The sequence below is a fragment of the Biomphalaria glabrata genome, chromosome 14 (assembly GCF_947242115.1).
Source record: "Biomphalaria glabrata chromosome 14, xgBioGlab47.1, whole genome shotgun sequence".
NCBI classification, from domain to species: Eukaryota; Metazoa; Mollusca; class Gastropoda; family Planorbidae; genus Biomphalaria; species Biomphalaria glabrata.
This window is the reverse complement of record NC_074724.1, coordinates 24,540,816-24,566,077: the sequence shown is the minus strand read 5'-3', so window position 1 is coordinate 24,566,077 and position 25,262 is coordinate 24,540,816. Positions and strand designations below refer to the sequence as shown.

Here is a 25,262-nt window from a genome sequence, read left to right as displayed (position 1 = left end):
ATACCAATTAGAAATAGAGCCAAATGTGAAAAAAAAAAAAAAGGGGGGGGGGTAGAAAAAAAACTGGGTCAGAAATCCCTAACACTCTCACACCGCGGACACCTCTGCGCGCGTTATATGGGTTAGTGTGTCTAGCAGTGACTGTGATTTCTGATCTACCGGTGTATACTTTGTAATGTTTACTGGATTATTTTTATAATCGGTTACATGTATTTTTTTTTTTTTAAATTCTATCAGGATCTATATGACGTTTTTAATTCTATAGCTAGAGTTTTATCTTTAGTTGAAGAAGACAAGTAACAGAAATACAAAGTGTACAATGAAAACACTAACTTACATGTAACAAAAAGTTATATAAAGTTTAAAATATACTTTGACCTATTATTGGATTGAAGGAGCCGTATGTCAAAAAGTAAGTATATAAAACGTTTACATTATACGTATATGTATTCTTTATTATTATAATATATATTATGATGTTGCTTTTTAAAATTTTATTTGAAAAAAAATTGTTGAATTTAAACAAAAAATTAAAACTTTATTTCATAAAGCTCAACTTTTTGTTTTTACATAACACACACACAAACACACATACACACACACACAAGCCTTCATGGAGAAGTCATCATGATTGACCTAACAAAGTGAATGTCCATTTGATTTATTTTGGAGCTCCTCTTTTATCTCTGGACTCAATGATGAGACTTATCTATATGGCACGTGTTATGTGTTAGGAAATGAGCAACGATGTAGGCCTACAGGCTACACACTATATAGGCTATGTATCCGTTTCTTAATTCCAAGGCAGTGATTTGTTTCTAGTTGACAGTCTTGAAATACAAATAGTTTTGTTTTTAAATAAATATTTAGATAAGAAAATTTCTAGTTGTGAAAGTTAGTGCGATACACATTTATAATTAGCATATATTTATTTTCCTTTCCACATCAATCGATATTTCTAAACAAACACAGGCGCTTGCAGATATATGTGGATTATGGGGAAAGGGGGGGGGGGGGTTGGAGAACATAAGAAAAAAAAGAGGAATGGGGTAAGTTTCTATTATTCACAGAGAAAATAACAGAAAGAAATAGATACTTTAAAAAAATATTATTTAATCGATTCTACTTTATATTCCAATAATACAGTAAACAAACTAAAAGAAACATCTTGTCTTAGCCTTGTATGGGCCAGCCGCAAAAGAGATATAACTGATACTCAGTACTAAGAAAAATACAATATAATTATTTTTCCGAGTATCATAGATGATAAGCACATCTATAACCATAAATATATATATTTTAAATAATACAATTTGTAATTTTATACTTGTTCAGAAATTGTCATAAAATGTGTTATCTCGCAGCACGAGTATATGAGCGAGATCTCGGCTTGGTGAGATCGAAACCAGTCGTCATAGAAAGCCTGAACACTGACCTGCAACGTCGCAACCTGTGGACAGTTTAGACCAATAGTTCGTTGCCGCGTCACAGATCTGTATAACTTGGAAACGAGCCATTGGTCTCCACTGCCAACAGGTTGCGACGTGCCAGGTCAGTCTCGAGATCTTCTGTAACGAATGTCAACAAGAAATGATTCTAAGTTGTTATTATGATGACATTGACTCTGGTGAAAGTGTGAGCTACTAGTAGGGACTTACAACACATTGGAAACTGAAAGATGTTCAGCGGGTCAATGGGAAATACTGAAAGCAGGAAAAAAAAAGGGAAGAGAAAGAAATGGAGAAAGAGACAAAGGAAAAAAGAGAGAAGAAAAGGGGAGAGAAAAAAAAAGAGAAAGATGAAAAAATTATAAATATATATGTACGAGAGAGAGAGACAGAGAGGGAAACTGAGTAAAGAGATAAAAGAGACACATGAGTTAGAAATAGAAAGAGAAAGTAAGAAAGAGAGAGAGACAGAACGAGAGAGAAAAAAGAATAGAGAGAAGGAAAGAAAGAGAGAGAGGGGAAAATGTGAAACGCGTTAGTGTTCACTCTGCTGGGCCACAGGATAGGGGAAACGTATTTTTTCTCTCCATTTATCGCTACCTCTTTATCTCTCTCACTCTTTCCGTTTCTCTCTCTCTCTCTCTCTCTCTCTCTCTATATATATATATATATATATATATATATATATATATATATATAGGCCTATATATATATATATATATGTATATGTGTATGTGTGTGTGTGTGTGTGTTTTCTTCCGCTCAGTGTACTGTCAGACGGTTAGACAAAAAGGACAAAAGATGGAGTAGGGAGATAGATAGATAAGCAGACAGACAGACAGACAGACAGATAGACAGACAGACAGACAGACAGATAGATAGATAGATAGATAGATAGATAGATAGATAGATAGATAGATAGATAGATAGATAGATAGATAGATAGATAGATAGATAGATAGATCACTACATGTGACAGGCGTGATATGATACACTCCATTCGTCACCAGTGCATTCCATGATGTTCATTGGTCCTACCAATAACTCCTCTCCCCTTCTTCACCCCACCCCGCCAACCCTCAACAGCGACTCTACCTGATAGTGCCATGAAGCCGACTAATTGGGGTTGGGGGGGGGATAGAGAGAGAGATCACTATTTATCAATATCGGTCAGGTACAATAATTACTTGAAGAGAGCAACGCGATGTGGATGTGGAGGTGGTTGCGGTGGGGGAACATGGATTAATAACTCACTCTTGCAGCATGCAGCGACCATGTGCCCTGAACGTGGATGGAAACACAACCAATAAACTCTCGTCGATCTTGGCTAGATTCTATTTTTAAACATTTCTCTTTCAGAGACAAATAGAGAGATGAATAGAAAGAGAGATTGAGGGAGAGAGAGAGAGGGTAAGGGTTTATTTGAAATTACTCTCACCGACACAATAGATTTAAAACGGGACTTTCAAGGAGTGCTCTAAAAATAGACCTCTCTGACCTCCCTTAAATATGCAATGAACCTTCCACTCATTCACTCAGTAATTCACTCACACACTCACACATATGATTGGTGGTAGGTAGAGAAGCGGGTCTAGGATTAAACCAATAAAAATGTCAAAAACAACGAAATAAAAAAAAATACGCATCCATTTTACATTGATAGACGGACTAACGGACAGACTCTTTATATAGACAGACTTTTTAGATAGACAGACAGACTGTTTAGAGAAACAGATTCTGTACATAGACACTTTAGGCAGACAGGCAGACAGATAGACAGACAGACAGACAGACAGACAGACAGACAGATAGATAGATAGATAGATAGATAGATAGATAGATAGATAGATAGATAGATAGATAGATAGATAGATAGATAGATAGATAGATAGATAGATAGATAGATAGATAGATAGTCCCTTATCGGGATACTTTAATATCAGCTTTTTCTGACTTTCTCTATTTGATTTCTCTTTACGGTGAAGAGTGCAGGAAATTGTCTGGCCACTCCCGTGCCACTCTGGAGCCGTCACAAACTCACAAGCCACAGGTTGAGACACATTGATGAACACTATTTCTTGTTTTGTCCTTTATCTTTATTTATTCTTATTACTTCAAAAACTTGTCCTTTTTTTTTTTTTAAATAGCCACATTTTAAACTAGCTAACCGAAAGTACGCGAGTTCGGATCCCAATGTAGCTTAGGAATTATTCAAGATTCGCCATGAGCTGTGGTTCCTGGGTGGCTAAAGGTAGTAGGGAAACCCTATTCACGCCTCCACCAGCCCACTCCTAAGACCAAAGCATTCTAAAGAAGGAAGAAGCGCACTACAAAAGCATTATTAATGAAACAAAAAGTAGAGATCGGCCTAAAACTATTTCATTGGATTCATTAGGTTCTAGATCTTGTACTAGAATGGGAATCTCTATTTTCTGAAATTTAAGTTTTTTAAGCAAAAAAAAAAAAAATCGCTAAACGTTTAAAAAAAAAAAGGGCTATAATTTACATAAGTATCTCCTCCCCTCCCCCTCCTCCAAACAGCGTGCTAATCCTTCAATCAAGTCAAGTTAGATAACTTAAAGATACTTCAGGCCCATTAACTCTTTCTCTCCGTAATTATTTACCACATTCTGGTGGAATCAACGTTGGTATCGTCAGTTAGGAGAGAAAGAGTTAACACAAAAAAAAAATGAAAAGACCAAGTCATTGAACACTCTAGTTGTTATCATGACTGTGCTGTTAAATCATTGCATTGCAAGTTCTCGTTCAACTGGGACGGACAGTTTTTTCCTACGCTCGTTTCCGTGTCGAGTAATGATAGCGCCCTGCTATCTCAAGCTGCTCTTATTCAATGGTCACGCCATACAACTCAAACGAAACATCCGATGTTTTGTTCGGCTTATCAAATGTCGTTGTTTTAATCCCAGATCAAAGTTTACCGGTTAGTAGACGTTGACAGTACACCGCGTAATTTAAATGTTCTTTTTTTTTTTTTCTTGGAACATTCTTATAAAGGCCGATACTGTAATATTTTGGAATACGTCAAGATTATTTTGTTTCAAAAAGTTACTTATAATATAAGTGATATGACGATTGATAATAATATAGGCAAGTATTTTCCTTTCAATTGTATCATAACAATTAAATTTTTAAACAAAATAAATATCTTCTTCTTTGTAGGCCTAATTGTTGTGTTTTTTCAACTATAGCATTTAGTCAAACCAAAAATTGTAGGGCCTACTCTTGCAGGTATTTTTCAAACAATTTCGACAAAACTAAAGCTCATTGTCTTTACTTTATTTTCCTTTCAATTCGTTTTCTCTTTTCTAACCATCTTTTTTTTTTTTTTTTTTTTGCCCTCAGCTTTCTCTTGTCTTTCATCTTACTAGGCTGTAAACGTTTTCTTCTCTTTCGCTTCTTTTCTATTCCCTTTCTCTTCTTCACTCTCATCGAGAGTCGAGATTCAACTTGACCTGAGCTGTGTTTCTTGAAAGTTTAAGGGAAAATCTATCCCAGACAGCTTAGCACTTCCTTCCCCAGCTTCCACAAAAATGTTTTGCTAGAACGTACGGAACAAATTATAGTAGCAAGAAGACACGCTAGAAAATATAAAAATACTAGTAACTAGTCGATTATAGTTGGAAATGGTCTGGACTCAGGGATTAAAAGCTGGATCATGTTTTAACTCGTTTTTCTTCTCGACAAAAAAAACAACAGACACGCATAAAAACGTGCAGTCGAACTCAAGAAACATCGTTGACTTTACGTCCAGGGGGGATTTCAAGAGGGTAGTCTTGTGGACCATATAAATAAGCCCAACTCGCGTGGCTTCACCCACCGATCCTTGGTTGCAATGTTATGCTCCATCATGAGAAACACAAATGTCCGCCCCCAACTAGACTCCGCCCCGCCCCCCAAACTCCCCTCTTCGTGGAAGTGAGACCTATAAAAGAAACACTGATGTTGGTTCTCATGGAACAGAAGGACTTTGATGTCACTTGAGACGCTCAATCGTACAAGTCATTTCTTCTGATATTGATGATGATGTTTCGGGGAACAGTAACGACTGTTTAACTGCTTTGGAAACACATTTCGTCCAAATCTAATGACGTCTTCTCGGAATCTGGGTAATAGGTTGATCATTTTTCGGAAAGCCCTTTCGGGGTTGCGATCATAATAATTATTATAGAATTAAATCAAAATAGGCAAAGAGTTTTTTTAAAAAATAAAAAAATAGCTATATATTTTACTTTAAAAAGGATTTTGTATTGCGGTCCTTTAATAATAAATAAAACCCGCATTGTTGCGATTCTTATGAAATCCCCTATTTACAAATATTTGTCAAAAACTTTTATTGAAAAAGATCTAGATCAGTATTTTGAAATAGTTTTATTATTTATTTTTTTGTAGCATACAGCGAACTAATCAGAACATCTTAGAACTTCTGCTAATAATGTTAAATATTACTCATTGCGTAGGTTTTCAATGTATTTTTTAGTTTCTATTTTTTCTTTTCATGTCTTTTTAATTAATTTTCTCATTATGGCTTTATGTTTTACACAATTATAACTCTTTTTGGATAAATTAATTTACTTTAAAAAAATAAGTTATATATTAATAGCATTATTATGATTTAGGAGTCTTTTCAAAAACTCGGCAGTAGGCCCTTATAGTGCAAAACAAAACCACACTTACTTCTCCAAATTTTGTACTAAATTGTTTTCATTTATTTTTATATTCTCATCACCTGTATTGGACTAAATAGCATGAGTCTGAGACCTCGTTCTTGAGGGAAGTTTCATGATTGATGCTAATCACAGTAATCTGCTCTTTGATTACTTTTTGATTTCCTAACTCTGGTGTAAACTCGTTTAGTATACAAATTCAGTGACATAGAAAAAGAAGGGGGCAACATTAAGAAACATTTAATGAAATGAAAAAGGTTGACCAGGTTAAATTTAGAAAGATCATTGTTGTCCACTAAATATCTCACGAGTAGCAGTTGCAGTTCCTATTGGCACCAGCTCTACCTTATTACCGCTAATTTGAGTCCATGTGTTATTGACTATGTTTGTAGTTGCGCCACTGTCCCATAGTGAACAGTGCCAATGCTTCCTTTATATTGCTATCAGTGTGGGCTACAAACGGAAGAGCTTCAAAACTTGATTCTGCAGTTCTAAAAAGGGCAGACAAATTGTTATATATCTTTGTAAAGATAGAGGTTATCTCCGCTTTCTGTATTCTGTGACCAGATGAAAAAAAAAAACAAAAAAAAAAACCTATTTAAAGACATCAGCCATAGCTGAATATCCCCCACATACAAATGTTAATGTTTCAACCATAATATGCAAGAGCGAGAAATTGTATCATTATTTGAAGGATTTCATGTATTTTATAAGATAAGATATTTAAAATCTCTCTATCTCTCTCTCTCTCTCTCTCTCTCTCTCTCTCTCTCTCTCTCTGATAGATAGATATATACAGAGGTTTTTTTTTTGTGTAAGAAAATAGGTACCGGTACTCAGTGATTAGGTGCCGTACTCTGTAGTTGATTGCCTAACTTTTAACTAACTACAAATTAATAATATACGTTAAAATGCAAGAAAAGTTGTTTTTTTTTGTTCAAAAAGGTGCCTGTACGCCGTACCGGAGCGTGCCGTCACTAAAAAAGACCCGTATAAATAAAATTCGCCTCAAAGTTTTAACTTAGTCGGAAAGACAAGAAGTAGTAAGGTCATAAGAATATCGCAGTAAATTTGTAATCGATTACCAAGAGTAGTGTGAATTCAAATCATTGCGTGCTTCACTGGATGTGAGTGTTAAAATAGTGTTCACTTCTATAAATAGAAATGCTATGACCCCTACCCCTAAAACTATGCACACATCAATTTGAATGTTCTACTTATAATCAAAGTTCCAGTTTTATCTTATCAATAATTCGTTTTAGCTCTTCAGATAAAATGAACATTTTTTTTTCTCTCTTGAAATGTAAAGGTTACAATGTGGTCAGAATTGCGTTCTCTTATCGCCCCTTTTCATTTTTGCACAATCTCTGTGGGTAAAAAAAAAATTATTATACAAACTACAATACACGTCAGATTTTCTTATTATAAACACATTACAAATAAATACTTAATTATTTTTTAAGTACTCCTTATTCCATACCGGTATGCAGTTGTTACAGTTGTTATGTTGTGTGTATGTGTGTGTGTGTGTGTGTGTTTGTTTCTAAGGTAACGGTGGGAATATGTTAGCGATTGGTTGTGAATGATGCAAGATAGGTGGAATCGTCGTCACTTTGGTCAAGTTAGAACAGACGATTCCAGAACGTGAGGCTGAAAGGTTGTATTGTTGTGAGTTATATCTAGATTTTGTAACATTATTACTAAAGTCTAGTACATTAATTTTATCTCATTTCAACTTGATTTTGTCTTTATTCAAATCAAAGTTCTATTTAGTAGTGTTCACAAAGAAGTTACTCAGGTTATTTCAAGTTTTATAAGTTAAGATACATTTTGGGCTCTTACTATTACGGATAGGGGCTGTTCTAGTTCACCGTCCTTCCAGATTTGTTTCCCCTTCACCCCCCCCCCATCTCTCTCTCTCTCTCTCTCTCTCTCTCTATATATATATATATATATATATATATATATATATATATATATATATATATATATATATATATATATATATATATATATATATATTCAGTTTCGACACTCTGACCACCACTTCATTAGTACTTACTTAGTAATGACGAATGTTTTCTGAAAATCTAATTGCAGAGATGACACCATATTCTGTGAACCAGTCACAGGACAAAGATATGTGCTGTCCTGCAGATGATCCTCGCAGTTACTTAGACCACGACACGTCGACATCTTACGTCATTGCGCTGACCAATGCCACGACAGAGCCCACCTTTATGGCGTGCCTCGACGCAGCCGAAGATGAGCGGCCATGTTACATTCAGCAAGACCGAAGCTCAGAGCCAGACACTCTCAACGACTGCGAATGCTTCGACGTTCACGGCGGATGGATACACCGAACTGCCAGCGACAAGATGCACTACTTTCAAGAGCCTGAATACAATGAATGCGAAAACACTGACAGAGAATTTCAGAACGAACAATTGGTTGAGGAAGGGATTCAAAACCATAAGGTTAATATAGCTGAAGAGATTTATCATACAAAGGAATACTACGTCATGGGAGGTGAGTCTATGATAAGGACTGGTGAACAAAACTATTTACATGAAGATGGCTTGGAATTGTATAATGCTGACAGAGGTATCCAACGAATAATCAGTATCAGAAATAACTACGTACCTAAAGACTTTAAAAGAAGCTTTGAGATCGGTGTTCTCAGAAGTAGCAGGCCAGATATTAACGAAAGTTTGGAACATAATTGCTCAAGTGACATTTATGATACACGCGAAAAAGCAGGCAAGGTTTACACTAACCTAGATGACCAGGGCAGCGAAATCAGAACTGTCAACAATTGCATCTCACAAAACTACAGTATCGACATCAAAGTACGTAAAGGTTCAGCCGTCAACAATGGCGTCAATTGCAGTAGTGGTGGTGGATACGAAGTTGAGAATTACAACAGACGTGGAGGATTGGGGATGGGCGATGGTGTTTGCCAACAATGGAATTTAGCGTCCTTAAGTCCAGAAGAGAACAGAGAGAAAGCATCCCCTGCATTATTTTATCAAAATAGAGAGAATACTGCTTCTGTAAGCCTACAGTGGAATCAAGAGAAAGCAGCCCCGCAATGGAACCGAGAGAACAGAGCCTCAACAAGCCCACACTGGATCAGAGATGATATCAAACCAACGAGTCCACAATTTAGAAGAGAAAATCTGACTGACGAACGTGAAAACCAAGAGAGTGATATTAATCCAATCCGTCATTGGACTACACAAAGTAGGCCTATTATCTCTTTAAGACCTCATTGGCAACTGGGAAATGCTGCCACTGCCAGCTCACACTTAACTGAAGAGAATGGTGCTTCTAGCTTGAATGTAAGCAGAAGAAATATGAAAACTTCTAGCCCACAGAGAATCCAACAGAATGTGAACTCTGAAAGGCATGAAAGCAAATCCAGCAATCAGTCAATGTCATCCTCTAGGTCTAAACACGATTTAATACATACCCGTAAAAACTCTGGTAGACATGTTGAAGCCACATTGTTAAATAAGTCAAACCCCACTGAACGAGACACTGTACAGATGACAAGTAACGACCTGCTAATGAGCAGCACAGAATCTATTATGGATGAGCCCCAATTAACATCTCGTAATGATGATTCCAAGTCCACGCAAGAAATAAAGAAAAATTCTTCAAATGGTTCAGGAATAAATCATGTCAGAGCGGACTGCCCTAAAGTCGACGTCGACGAAATAATTGTTGAAGCAGTTGAAACTAAATCCAAAGACAATTCGACGTCCAACCTAATTTTACCCCCATGTCGTATATGTGGTGCCAAAGCCTCGGGATTTCATTATGGAGTTAACAGTTGCGAGGCTTGCAAAGGCTTTTTCCGGCGCGCTCTAAAACGACCAATGGTGTTTCACTGTACTAAAAATAGCACCTGTGACGTAAAAGGCAACAAAAGAAGTTCCTGCAGGTTCTGCCGGTACAAGCGCTGCCTTAAGCTGGGCATGTCCAAGGACGCCATCAAAACTGGGCGATACTCTCACAAAAAACGCACGCGGGACACCATTGAGGTCAAAATGTTACAGCAGGAACAAAGCGTTGTGACGGACTCTAGCGACATGGATGCACTTCTAAAATCTCTGTTTTCAGCAGATGACAACCTTTTAAAGTCATCAGCTACAGCAACAGAAGATGTATTACTTGATAAGCAGATGGCTTATCTCCGATATTATAAGTTGCAAAACAGCAGTCATGAGGAGCATCAAATGGACATCTCTATGGAATTGGCTCAGGAGAAGGATAAAAACAATAGGGATATTGTATCCCACAAATTCAGACTTTCAAAAAGGATGGAGCCCAGTAACGATGTCTCATGCACACAAGTGACAGGTGACCACAAACGTATAACAACTTCGCCAAACAATTTATCTGGAAGTTTACCGGGAAATTTACCTCGAAGTATACCTGAAAATATACCCGGAAGTCCAATTACAAAAACTACTGTAAATAATCGAAATGTTTTTTCTGATGTTCTGAGTTTAGATAAAACGAACTTTCATGGAAATTATAATTCGCAAATCATCTTTCCAGTCAAAAATGTTTCTCGAACATCCATCAACGATTGCCAGCAGGAATCCAGCAATAGTTCCGTAAATCTCATCAACTGTAATTTAGGTTTTGCATATCGCGGAAAACTGACTTCTTCTCGTAATGGGAACTTTAGTCTTGCTTGCAGCAATCAAAAACTTGAGAACACTGACAGCGATAATGATAACGGGTCACGGAGTGCCACAAAAAGAACGAGAATAGTCGAGCGCGGGGTGGCCCCCATTGCGTCCCATTGCAAAAGAAGAAAGTCGACGCCTGCGGATAGTCTTGTCAATGACGACAGAACTCAGGCTCACGTGAGTGAGGAGTCAAAAACTGCCGTCATTGCACGCGCTGAAAAGTGGGTCATGGGTTATATCAAGTTCGCCAGGTCATTGCCGGGTGAGTTGATTGATTGTTTTTGTTGTAAAAAAAAAAAAGTTCGCTAATTAAAAACTAAACAAAAAATAAATAAATAAAAAGTAATAATAATACATAGGAGTGACCTTACACATTCTAACAGATGTGAAATATAACTTGAAAAAAAAAAAGTCTCAAGAAAAATCAAGCATGAAAAATAAAGGAGAAAAACGAATTCAATAACAATGAAAACTTTTTAAGATGTTTGGGGGGGGGGGGGAAGATTGCATGAATAGGAAACACTTTCTCTCTCAGCTAATATGAGAAAAGAGTCCTTGTAATCACAACAAATTTCCGTAAGGATCAATAAAGCAGTCTTAGTCTTAGTCTTAATTGTGTAATTCAGATATATTGAACTTTCAAAACACGTATTACCAAGGATTTAGTTTCAAGTTTAACTGCCGCACTATTTTATTACGCTCATACACACACTCACACCCAAGCGCAATAACACGCACACAGACTTTCACGTGCAACGAGACAATAACTTTTTTTTTGTTTGGCCTCTAAGGCTACGTTTAGTTTTTGACCTCACTCCTTGACGCTACATTCTGACCCTGTGATATGAGTTTGTACAACGTGAGCAGTTCTTCGACCTAGGGGTGGCTGGAGGGATGAGGGAGGGGGAGACATCGTTTTCAGCCCTTACTATTTTAAAATGTTAATCTACCCACACACGAATCAATATAATCGGCTGGGGTCTTTTATCTAGATCTATACTAAATCAATGGGGGAGGGATAGGGGTTCTGTGGCAGACAATTTTAAAAAAAAAGAAATTTGAAAATGTGACGCAGCTGACGCTATATGTTCTGACAGTTATTATTAAACTTACATAATAAGGTCTTAGTGTTATACTGTAAATTTTTTTTTTACAAAGCTTATATCAACTCAGTCTGTCTGGGTGGATTCTTTTTCAATTGTTTTTCTCCCACTTCCCATTCTCGGATCAAGTTAAGACTTTGCAAAATTATTCAGTGTCGATGACAACATATGAAGCAAAAAATAAAAAAATAAAAAAATTATGAATTAAATAGTGGTAATTAATTATTTTTCTTATTTATAAAAATGGGAGATAAAACTTGCAATAATGAGAGATATAGCAGCTCCCTACACTCAATATAAGCTTTTTATTTTTTTTATTTTTTTTTTAATTTTGCTTGTTTTTAAATTTTAATACCTCTTTGAAACAAAAAGAATGTAAACATTTACTGTCCAATGCCTTTCAACGGAACTTGATCTACATAAGACTGCTCTAACTAGTTCAATGTCTACTAATTGAATCCATGGGACAGAGGATGCAAGGCTCATTTGTTTCTAGGGCGACTTAACGAACAATCGCCTTTACGTTACCGGGGCACCCACATGACTTGGGTGGACACAGGGGCGTCCAAAATATACCGCTATTCAAAATACTAGTCTTCACCGAGATTGGACCCTCTAGATCTCTTGGTTTAGAGTTTAGAAGCCAACCGCCTAACCACTGAGCTGTCAAGAGCATAGCTCGGCCTTTCGATAAATACGCATCTAGCCGTTTTTCTTTTCAGCAATAGCCCGGTTTAGTCCCGGTTTGATATTCGATCAATTTTTGAGTTGTGTTTGTAAAGAGGTAGACACAGCTGTGATGTGAGAGTACAGATAGACAGATTACATTTGAAATCAATGACACAGAGGCATAAACAGATGGAGATACAGAGAGATAGCGAAAGTGCAGAGAAAACAGGAAATGACGTGCGCAAGTTAACGAGAGCACAAGGAATAAAGTGATTTGTAATCAATTTAAATTGCAATCCCATTTGCTCAACTTTCTGCTTTCCAAAGACATTTAGTCCGTTCAAGATATATATTACAATGGCCATAGGGCCTACTAGAATTTTCCCAGTCTGGCTAACAAGTTAGAAGCTCTTAATCCGATATACATCAAATTTCTAGGAGAATCGTTAGAGCCGTTTTCGAGATCCGTGTCCAGGTTTTTGAGCCTATAATGTTTAAGAGTCCACGAAGGAACGAGTTAAAGGAGGTATTGTAAAAAGATTCTTCCCCCCTTAGTCTATTCAAAAATTGCTCCAAGTAGGCCTACATTTATTTACAAAGTTGACTATATGCCTATATGGGGTACATCGTTTTAACAGTTTTACCGTAGGGAAATGACCCTTTCAACCATTTTTTACCATCACTTTTTTTTTTACAAAGCTTATATGAACTCACTCCGTCTGTCTGTCAACAGTCTTTTACATGGTTGTCTCCCACTTCCCATTCTCGGATAAAGATGAAATTTGCACAATTATTTAAGTCGAAAGCTATGAATAAAGAAATTATAATTATTATTAACTTATATAATGATATAGATTACAGAAGTTTCTAGAAAAAAGAGAAGATAACTACGTCCTATGTATTTCATGTGTCAATTTCGTCATGCATGTTAATCAGTGACTTAAACCCAACTAAGTCGTTGGTTTTCCTGGTTAATTCAAGCAACCCATTCAACTCTCCAATGGCACTAGGAAATAAGAAGCACTGCTATGAATTTGTCCTAGCATATGGAATAAGAAATGTGCCTTTACCTTTGTGTCTTTCTGAGTACTTTATTAGGTTTATATATGTATATATATATATATATATGTATATATGTATATATATATATATATATATATATATATATGTATATATATATATATATATATATATATATATATATATATATATATATATATATATATATATATATATATATATATATATATATATATATATATATATATATATATATATATATAAATTATGGTTAAGCGTTTAATGTATTATAGCTACTTTACTTTTTATTCTTCTGTCCTGAAGTGTCTTTAAATTTATATAGTTTCTGTGTGTACTATTGAGGGGTCCCAATCAGAGGATGTATATTCTAATATTGGCCTAACTAAGGTTGGATAGCATTTTAGTTTTATATTCCTGTTTGATTTATAAAAATTTCTCTTAATAAACCCTAATGCTTTGTTTGATATTTTAATAATTTCAATATTATTATTAACTATTATTATTATTATTGAGAGAAAATTGATGCCGATGATTACTTCCATAAGGCGTAACAATTTTATTTAGTTCGCTTTATACATGACGATAAATGGACCTCATTCACCAATCGTAAACAAACAACATTTAGCCACGTGATTCTATATATCTTCTATACAAATTATGTTATCCATAGTGGCTGTCACGTGATACGTATTTTTCATTGTTTTATCAATAATATGACGTGGCTAAATGTGTTTATTTACGATTGGTGAATGAGGTCCATAGAAAACTTGTAGGTTTTGAGCCGTTGCGATTTGCATAGCCCACGGGCCCACGTGATACTAATCAATGGCCTTATATTTCAACGTTGATTGTTATTGAATTTTAGCTTTTTACCGAATATATCCCATTTTAGAAACTGTTGCCATGGTCCTCCCCCCCCCCACACACACACACCAACCCTTTCACCAAACAAAAACAATATATATATATTTAATTTATTACCATGTACCATCACGTGATATTAAAGCAGAAGTTGGAACCATGCACTTGTGCTCTCCCTTGCTTATCTTCTCCCTACCCCCACCCTTTTAAACGTAAACAAATGACGTAGCTTTTGAAAAGGAGACGAGACTTCACTAATGACCTGCTCGACGACAGGTTCAGAATGTGGCACGAGGTCAGCAGTGACCACTCGTGCCGGGAAGGAACCAGTGAAGCCGTTTTGTTCTTATTTTAAGGATGTAGATCTAGATTCCGTGTACCTATAAACCGAACAGGCACATATGCTGCCCTTCCTTGATGACAGCATGAATCATGGGAAACTTTAACGATCACTACTTTACCAAGCTTCGAAGTAGATTGGGAGACATTCCAGAATGGCATGGATCAGTTATGTCCAAACTGTTCTGGCCTGCTGAGACCACACTTATTTCTGATACATGAGTCACTGGCCGAATCCTCGCAAGAAGACGTTGAGTCCAATGAAACAGTTCCTCTACGCTTCTTTACACGCTGTGGGCAGTATTTCGAGGAAGTGGATAGCAATGAAGTAAGGGCCGAACATGATCCGACCCGATGTTCGTAGTTTAGGCATCGTTGGTGCGGTGGTTGAGTGGAGGTGTGGTGGTTGAGTGGAGGTGTGGTGGTTGAGTTGAAGGTGTGGTGGTTGAGTGGAGATGTGGTGGTTGAGTGGTTGAGTGGAGGTGTGGTGGTTGAGTTGAAGGTGTGGTGTTTGAGTTGAAGGTGTGGTGGTTGAGTTGAAGGTGTGGTGGTTGAGTTGAAGGTGTGATGGTTGAGTGGAGGTGTGGTGGTTGAGTGGAGGTGTGGTGGTTGAGTTGAAGGTGTGGTGGTTGAGTTGAAGGTGTGGTGGTTGAGTTGAAGGTGTGGTGGTTGAGTGGAGATGTGGTGGTTGAGTGGAGGTGTGGTGGTTGAGTGGAGGTGTGGTGGTTGAGTGGAGATGTGGTGGTTGAGTGGAGGTGTGGTGGTTGAGTTGAAGGTGTGGTGGTTGAGTTGAAGGTGTGGTGGTTGAGTGGAGACGTGGTGGTTGAGTGGAGGTGTGGTGGTTGAGTGGAGATGTGGTGGTTGAGTGGAGGTGTGGTGGTTGAGTTGAAGGTGTGGTGGTTGAGTTGAAGGTGTGGTGGTTGAGTGGAGGTGTGGTGGTTGAGTGGAGGTGTGGTGGTTGAGTTGAAGGTGTGGTGGTTGAGTTGAAGGTGTGGTGGTTGAGTTGAAGGTGTGGTGGTTGAGTTGAAGGTGTGGTGGTTGAGTGGAGATGTGGTGGTTGAGTGGAGGTGTGGTGGTTGAGTGGAGGTGTGGTGGTTGAGTGGAGATGTGGTGGTTGAGTGGAGATGTGGTGGTTGAGTTGAAGGTGTGGTGGTTGAGTTGAAGGTGTGGTGGTTGAGTTGAAGGTGTGGTGGTTGAGTGGAGATGTGGTGGTTGAGTGGAGGTGTGGTGGTTGAGTGGAGATGTGGTGGTTGAGTGGAGGTGTGGTGGTTGAGTTGAAGGTGTGGTGGTTGAGTTGAAGGTGTGGTGGTTGAGTGGAGGTGTGGTGGTTGAGTGGAGGTGTGGTGGTTGAGTTGAAGGTGTGGTGGTTGAGTTGAAGGTGTGGTGGTTGAGTGGAGGTGTGGTGGTTGAATGAAAGCGTGGTGGTTGAGTGGAGGTGTGGTGGTTGAGTGGAGGTGTTGTGGTTTAGTGGAGGTGTGGTGGTTGAGTAAGGGGTGTGGTGGATGAGTGGAGATGTGGTGGTTTAGTGGAGGTGTGGTGGTTGAGTGGAGGTGTGGTGGTTAAGTGGAGGTGTGGTGCTTGAGTGGAGGTGTGGTGGTTGAGTGGAGGTGTGGTGGTTTAGTGGAGGTGTGGTGGTTTAGTGGAGGTGTGGTGGTTTAGTGGAGGTGTGGTGGTTGAGTGGAGGTGTGGTGGTTGAGTGGAAGCGTGGTGGTTGATACTAATAGGAATAGACATTTTCTTTTTTTTTTTTTGGTATCTATATATATATTTCTCTTCTTCGCTCAACAGTTTGGACGAGCAAAAATAGGTTAGTGAGAGTTTCAGTGCTTTTACGCTTATAATCTATCTTCTATATATATAATTCTCTTCTTTCCTCAAGAGTTTGGACGAGAAGCAAGAAGTAAAAGAAAGATCACTCTCTTATTTCTGCAGATAGTAACCCCACGAAAAAAACAAGAGGGGGGAGAACAAGTAGATATTCACACGTCGCTACGGATGGCTGCGCGCTGGACTGTCAAAGCATGCCCGCTCCCATCCCCCTTCGTCCTGCGGGAGGTTTGGACTAAGAAGTAAACTATCTTCAACTCTGAAGGAACATCCGAAACATGTAACATTTTACAAACATTTTACAGACACTAAATAGCAGCGCCGGAGTTAACCATTGTGACCAAGAAGTCATGGAAAGAGAACAAGTAATCTACTATGTATATTCACCCGTCACTAAATAGCACTAGGGCCGGACTAAAGCATTGGGGGGCCCTATGCGAAACGGATTTGGCTGGGCCAAGTTTGGGTAGGGAAGCGGACAATAAGTGAAATTTAAGAGTTTGTATTAGAAAATAAATTCATCTATGCATTTTATTCATTCTTTACTACGTACAGAATTACTTTACGAGCCTTGCGTGTAGCAAAGTCATACAGTATATCATAATAATTCTAATAATACATAGATCACGCTCAATAGAAATGAATTACCAAAGGTTTCAATCTATCTTTGAGAATTGTTGACCTAAAGTAATTCTTCATTAGTTTGAGGCGCGAGAAGCTTCTTTCACCAGATTACACAATTACGGCTTATGCATAATGCCGTTTTTATTTATCGCGCGTTGGATTGGTGTTTTCCATATCGAGTATCACCCCAAAATGACAACTTTTGTCTATAGCAGTCCCGATTTGACAAGAGGTTCGAACAGTTCACTTTTTATTGCTATAACTTTTTTATTTGAATGTTTACCAAATTACTACTATATTGCTACTGCGCATGCACCTTTTTTCTTTACTTCCGACACATACTATTTCCTTTTCCTTGTAAAGGCTAAGTTCATGGTGAGGTCAAACTCAGGAGGTGTGGAATTATTCTTTTTTACTACCCGGTAGTGAAGGAAATGGGTAATGGGATTAAGGCTATTTTTAAGTCTGATTGCTCATCAGCTTAAAGAGACTATTTGAAGTTGTGGAGGGTGGGAAATGGTGCAATGGATGGTGTTCTTGCGCTGGAGTAAAAAGAAAATGACTTTATAGTAAAAATTAAATATCAAAACATGTTTTTAGATATATTTTCTTTGATCTGCTCGAACCTTCCATCAACCCGATCGAGCTTACTAACTGGGGAAAAATCCGCTCGAGGAAAAGTACGCTTGGCGATACTTACCCTACACCTCTTTGACTTCGTATTTAATTTTAACTAAGCCTAGTGATACATTAAATCCAATCTATTTTTATAGAAAAAAAGGACCAGGAATTCAGAGATACCATCAGTTTTTTCATAGGTCAGACCGTTACGGTGATATAAAAATCCAAACTTGAAAATTGCTACCAGCGGGATTAATGCGCTCGAACTTCGCACTTTACTATATATATTTCCGATTATTTTAAGGACTTTTTCGTATATTTTGCGATTTCGGGAGATTTCCATGAGCTCCTGGTAAATCGTCAGGAGGGCGCGGGAAATCTGTTTTAAGTTTTAAAATGGTTTAATTTAAGAATTTATACACCTTGAATTAGCGCGGGTGCAATGAAAGTGCTGGTCCTATGAAAGTGCGAAGCCCACTGCGGTCGCATAGGTTGCAGTGGCCTAAGGCCGGCCCTGCAAAATAGCGGCGTACGCTACGTCGCCGGTCGACTAGTATATGATATTCAAGTAAGTTGTGTATATTCATGTTACAGAGAGAAATGTTATTATGGTTAGGCTACTATAGAGGCCTGTTCTATGGATTTTATTGGTCTTTTACAAATAGTGGTTGCAAATTTATTTAAAAAAAAAACAAGAACATTTTTTTTTTAAATTACTTTGAAAAAAAAAAAGCTTATATAATTAATTAATGAATTGGATAATTTTTTAAAATGATTCCTATTTAGTTAAAGACCATGAATAATTGAGCAAAGTTTCAGCTTGACCCGAGAATGGGAAGTGGGAGAAATAACGTGTACCGGTACTAGAATTGTTCCAGACAGACAGAGAGACGGAGTGAGCTGATATAAGCTTTGCAATAACAAAAGGGTTTGCTCTCAGAAGAGAGAGAGAGAGAGAGAGAGAGTTGTCATTATTGAATTATTAACTGTTAATGATTTTATGCCGAAAAAAAAACTAGAATTAATTAAATTAATCTATAAACGTTTAGGTCAGTGACTGGTGAAAAGAGAATGCGTGTATAGCTAAGTGACACTGGACGAGACACATGTAAAAATAGTTCTAAATGATTCATTAGCTGTTGTTTTTTTCAAACCTTATCTCTAGGTTCAGAAAGTTGTATCTGGGACTGGGTACACCAGCCCTCGCGCTCACCACAGTAATGGTGTGATCGGTTTATAGCAAGTACACTCACACTCACACTCAACTCACACTCAACTCACACTCACACTCAACTCACACTCAACTCACACTCACCTCACACTGTGCACTGGCACACGTACACAATCACGAACACGCGCGCGCAGTGCCAGTGCATTGTGTCAGTAGGTCAAGACAATACGACATAATCGTCAGCCCTAAATGTGAAACCAATTAAATCTAAAATAGTTTGGGGGCGGGGAATTGAGTCTAGGGATGCTAGAACAGGGTTAGAGATCGACATTGAGAGAGAAAAGAGAGAAGGAGAGAGAATTGTCGAGAAGGAGAAAAAGAGAAAAAAAATTTTAGAATACGAAAGATAGAAAGAAAGAGATTGCAAAGAGAGATGAGTAAGAAATAGGTAGAGAGAGAGAGAGAGAGAGAGAGAAGGAAGAATTCAACGAGAAAGTGAAAGAGAGAAAGAAAGAAAGAGAAGAGAAAGAAAAAAGAGTGCGACAAAGAGTAAGAGAGAGAGGAGGAACATAGGGAGGAGGTAGAGAAAAGCGTGAAGGAGGAGAGATAATTAGGAAAGAGTGAAGGAAAGATTGAAGGAAAAGAGAAACGATTACGAAGAGAAAGAGAGAATGAAGGAGAGAAAGTGGAGGTATATCAAGTGAAATAATACAATGAATGAGAGAGAGAAGGGAACTTGCAAGAGAAAGGAAGCAGATATAGACATAAAATGAGAGATCAATGGATGCAAGAGAGAGAGAGAGGGAGAGAGAGAGATAGTCAGTCAGACAGGCGTCAAGCTGTCTTACTCTGCAGCACCGGCGTCAAGCTGTCTTACTCTGCAGCACCGGCGTCAAGCTGTCTTACTCTGCAGCACCGGCATCAAGCTGTCTTACTCTGCAGCACCGGCGTCAAGCTGTCTTACTCTGCAGCACCGGCGTCAAGCTGTCTTACTCTGCAGGAATGCAGAGAAGTCATGAATCTCTAGCTCACAGGAAAAAAAGAATGGTGAAAGTCAAATAAAGGAGGGGGAGGGAGGGGCTGATAATGAAATGTGAGAGACATTCGAAGCCCATGTAACTCACGTCTGTCTGTAAGTGGTTTTAAAGTCGTAAAACTAGTTTCATGTAGAGGTCATGTAGAGGTCATGTATAGGTCATGTATATGTCATGTAGAGATCATGTATAGGTCATGTAGAGATCATGTATAGGTCATGTATATGTCATGTAGAGATCATGTATAGGTCATGTAGAGATCATGTTTAGGTCATGTATAGGTCATGTAGAGATCATGTATAGGTCATGTATATGTCATGTAGAGATCATGTATAGGTCATGTAGAGATCATGTATAGGTCATGTATAGGTCATGTAGAGATCATGTATAGGTCATGTATATGTCATGTAGAGATCATGTATAGGTCATGTAGAGATCATGTTTAGGTCATGTAGAGATCCTGCTTTGGTCACGAATAAGAATTCATCAGAACGAATGTAAGACGCTTGGTGATATTGTTATTTATTATTCACAGGATTCTCTTCACTTCCCTCTGAAGACCAGGCCAATCTTCTAAGACATGCATGGGATGAAGTGTGGCTACTTGAAGCTCATAGGTACAGCTCAGTCTGACTTGTTTCGACATCACTAGAGACTGAAAGATAGACAAACATTTCGACATCACAAAAGACTTATAGATAGACAAGCAGACTTAGCTAATTTTATTGTGCGACAACACAAAATGTACAACATATGATCTAAACTGTTGCGCTGCTTGTGTAGTCTTTTAGATTGAGCGTAAAACAACAACAACAAAAACACGCACAACCCGACTAGATTTGAATGACATTTTTTAAAGAAAGATGTCTCAGCTTAGTCGTAAAAAATCTTAAGACAACCGTCACCCGTTCTATCATAATTACGTCTAGAGGTCGCGATAGCTGCCTGGTCGTTCGGTGGTCTCAATGGCATTGGGTTCGAACCATGCCCTCTGCCATCCGTCGTCGTTCTGATGGAGGTTTGGGCTTCAAAATATGAAAGAATATCCGAAATAGGTCACACATTCAGCCTCCCCAATATCAATGGGCGACTACTTCCCATTGTGGCTAAAACCGAACGTTACAAAAACGTGTGTGTGCCTTACTGTTCCAGCGCAATTCGTTAACTTGGGAACCTGAAAAAGATCAAGACGTCTGTGTGTAGTCACTCAATGAACTTCTTCGTGTTTTGTGTATGTCCTCTTGTGGCATGTTGTTGTTGTTTTTAATTGGGGGGGGGGGGAAGGTTTCTTGTAATCACATCAAATGCCCAATAAGGATCAATAAAGCAGCCTTAGTTTTAGACATACAGACAGATTGTCAGACAAAAAGATAGAATTAGATAGATGGAATTAGAGAGATACATAGACAGACATTCAGACGGACGGATGGATAGAGACAAAGATAGATAATAGATAGACTAATAGATAAATCTATTCATTCTTTTCATATTTTTTTTCTCTTAACAGAGGCTATAACATTGATCTAGAGGTGGCTACAATGCCATCTGGCAAATGTTTTCACGTGACTGAAATGGAGAAAGGCTGGGGTAAAAACTATGCCAGGTTAGCCTTCTCAATGGCCGAGATCATCAAGAAGCACAACCTGTCCCTTGAGATCATCTCATTACTAAAGGCTGTAAGCATTGTTTCCCCTGACAGGTATTGATTTTTTTTTTTTATTTTATTTTATCAGGGAACGGTCGGATATTACGTAACGACTAGGGAGTCAAACAAAAAAAGGTGGTGGTGGGGGGGGGGGGTAATACAAATTGGTTACGATTTGCTACAATTGAGGAGGGGGGTCTGGAGATTTGTAAAGTAACAAAACAAAACTTAAATAAAATAATAGGTACAGTGGTGCCTTGACTTTCGCAGTTAATGTTAATGGAGAAAATGCTACGCGTTTTGTTTAGTGAATATCACGGGTGTTCCAGTGGCCGCCCGATGTACATGTACAGTATGGGGAGGGGAAAATACAACGAACTAGCTACGTCAGATTTTACCATCATTTTTATACATATCATGAAAAGTTGTACGGTAATTTGGAGAAAACGTTTATGAATACACAAGTCTTGTGTAAAATTCGAAGGTTCTTATGTTACTCTACCGGGCGGGGTGGGGGTTGTATTGAGTTTTGCTACGATTTGTTACAAGGGGATTTGGTTGGAGGGGGGGGGGAGTAAACGGGATTTTTTGCGTGTATGTTACGAATAATCCTAACGTTCACTTATTCTATTTATTAGGGGTGAAAGAGAACAATGTTACAGCTAATTGGACAGTTTCTCGTTTAGTCATTGATAACTTATTAGTCTTGTACACATTTTGGAGTACCCGTTATATAAAAAAAAAAATAATTAAAAAAGAGTTATTATCATCAGATAATTTAGAACCTTTATTAGCTAAGCATATCGATTGGTGATAGCTGGCTGAGTAACGTTCACAAAGTCCAATGTAAAATATGATCTAAAAGACTAAGACCCAGGACATTGCAGCAATCACGATCACGTCAGGTGACAACGATTCAGAATCAGAAGCCTGAAAAGTGTCATGAAAGATTCAAATCCAACTGAATAATTGATAAGTCAACAAATATGCGGTCATGACAGTGACATACATGTACAATTACTTCTTCCAACTTCCCTAGAGCTTTTAAAGCATGGAATGGGTTGCCTGAATCACCCAGAAAAACCAACGACTTGGCAGAGTAATCTTTTTTTTTTTTCAAGTACCGGTAACGTCTGTATTTTATAAGATAAGATACCGGTACCCATTTTGTCTAAATTATCAAGAACTCAAAAAGATATTATGTTAAATAAAAAAAGACAAGACCTGTTATAGGCTATGTTCATATAGTAGGCCTATAAGTTAACTACATATCTTATTGAAAAATAAACATAATTGGCCTGTATTGGGATCAAATCCATGACATTCGCGCTATTTGTGCGACGCCCTCAGCTAACCAGCCAGATTACTTTAAGAATGAGTAAATGGTTAGATTGAATTGTCTTCTTTATTTGGCAGGTGTGAGCTTAAAGCCCGAAGAGAAGTTGAGCACCTTCACTGGACAGTCGTGACCTATTTACTGCATTATCTGGACATAAAGCACTCAGAAGACCACAAGTTGCTCCCTCGTCTAGTTGCTATTTTAACGTCGCTCAGGGAAATTAGTGAAACTGCCCAGTCCGGTAAGGACGCCGGAAGCGCTGATGACATACTCACGTCTGCTATGCTGACAAACATGTTCGCGCCTTTTTGATTTCCTAAATGCACACTTTGTTGGTGAATCAACCAAGTGCACTTTATAGGAGAACAAGTTAAACAGCAATGATCTACAGCCGATTGAAACTGACAATGAACAGCTAATACATTTCAAAAATAAAATGTTCTGAAGCCCCTGTTAATTTTTGTTTCTTTTTTTTTTTTTTTTCTTGATAGACTAGTTCTACAGCTATATTTGCGTCCATGCAGCGTATTTAGCATGGACTTCCGTCATTTCCTCTGACACAAATCATGACTTCAATTATAACCTAAACTTGTAGATCTATAAGTTGACCACGATAGTACAAATCCCAGTTTGTATAGTAACATTTTAATCAATTGCTTACCATGCGCTGTACACTATTTCCATTCTAGGCGGCAGCGTTTAGTTTTCCTAAACGAAAAAAAAAATTCAGCTTCGTCACTACTACCGTATTCGTTACGTCAAGAGTTGAGCGATTGACGAAAATGTTTACCAAAAGTCAAGAAAATGAGTCGGCTGAAATGGAGGCTACAGAGTTGCTCACATTTTAAGAAAAAATGAAGAATAAAAAAGTGATGGAATAAAATCATCTTGAGAAAAAAAAAAGTTGAAGCTGTCAGCCTAAGAGGCATGACAATTGCAAAACGAGTGGACGATGTTGATGAAAATGTCCATTCAAAACTAAATGACAGATTTCGAAATCATTACTATTGCCGCTGAGGGGTGACACCACTGGAACTTACAAAGCCAGATTTCTCTGAGAAATTTCGAGCAATGCGTTGTCTACATAAACTTAGCACATTTCCGAAAACAATGTTAACAAGCACTTAATGTAAAAAAACAACATTTTCCGTTACAAGACACCTGAAACCCTAGTTACGTAATTGACTTATGGGTGTAAGTAGGCCGGCCTACTGGAGCAACTGGAATGTAATGAACCTAAAATGGTTTATTCTCTAAATTTCATTTTTCCGTATCTTTTCGTTAATGTGGGCCGCGAACTGAGTGTCTGAAATGAAAATGGCTGGCAGGACGTACAAGGTTGGGCATCACTGGAATAGGGGAACCTATTGCATTGGCTCAAGGTAGGCTGACCCATGAACAAACGGATGTGATCAAATGATCATCTACTTGACAAAAGGGTCAGTGACGAGCCAATCCATCATCCTTACCGCGGGATAAAATCCTTTCCCGTCAAATGTTCCTAAAGGATTTATCTTCAAAGAGATTATGGAAACAAGCATTTACATGCTATAAGTATAAGTTGAGTGAAAGAAAGGGGTAATGCAAACAATAAAAAACAAGGTTACAAAAAACAGTTTGTGTGGAAACAAACTCAAAATCGGCCCCCGAAGTGGTCCACCCAGGCAGGCTTCAATATTTTCAGAAAGAACATCCAAATGAAATTATATCAAAGACAAATGAGAGATAAGAATGGAGAAAGAAGGTTATCAGATCTTGTGTAGTGCCCCAACGGTCCAGCACATCAAAGGATAGGTGAAAGTGAATGTAAAGTTAGATGTGAACCTGGCCTAACTAGTTCCCCTTTCAGACCTTGTGGTCTATAGGGCAGATGATGTAAAAGTTCATCTGTTTTTGTGGCTTATGGTTAACGAGGGTGTCATGTAGCCAACACAATGACCAACCGCCTTTACTTTTCCCCAACTGTCAGGTATCCATTAGAGCTGAGTGGACGCCCAAAGATTCCAAAGTTAAAAATCCCATTCTTCACCAGTATTCGAGCCCGGAACACCCGGTTCGGAAGCCAAGCGCTTTACCGCTCAGCCACCGCACCTCCCCTGGCCTAACTGATGTCTTATAATTGATCTAATTGTTTTGGAAAATGTTTAATCTC

General features: G+C 38.1%; 1 protein-coding gene across 2 annotated transcripts; it reads left to right on the top strand.

Annotated features, from left to right (window-relative positions):
* The first annotated feature begins 118 nt into the window (after nt 1-118).
* LOC106055207 (uncharacterized) lies at nt 119-23,567 on the top strand. Of its 2 annotated transcripts, none has more exons than XM_013211395.2 (5): nt 119-412; nt 8,234-11,098; nt 20,662-20,743; nt 21,634-21,825; nt 23,188-23,567. In XM_013211395.2, exons 1-5 carry the CDS (start codon nt 403-405, stop codon nt 23,420-23,422), a joined length of 3,384 nt encoding a protein of 1,127 aa, XP_013066849.2. In that variant the 5' UTR covers nt 119-402; the 3' UTR covers nt 23,423-23,567. The 2 variants fall into 2 exon arrangements, with proteins under 2 accessions (XP_013066849.2, XP_013066848.2); XM_013211394.2 differs by lacking the exon at nt 119-412 and adding an exon at nt 5,434-5,575.
* The last annotated feature ends 1,695 nt before the right edge of the window (nt 23,568-25,262 follow it).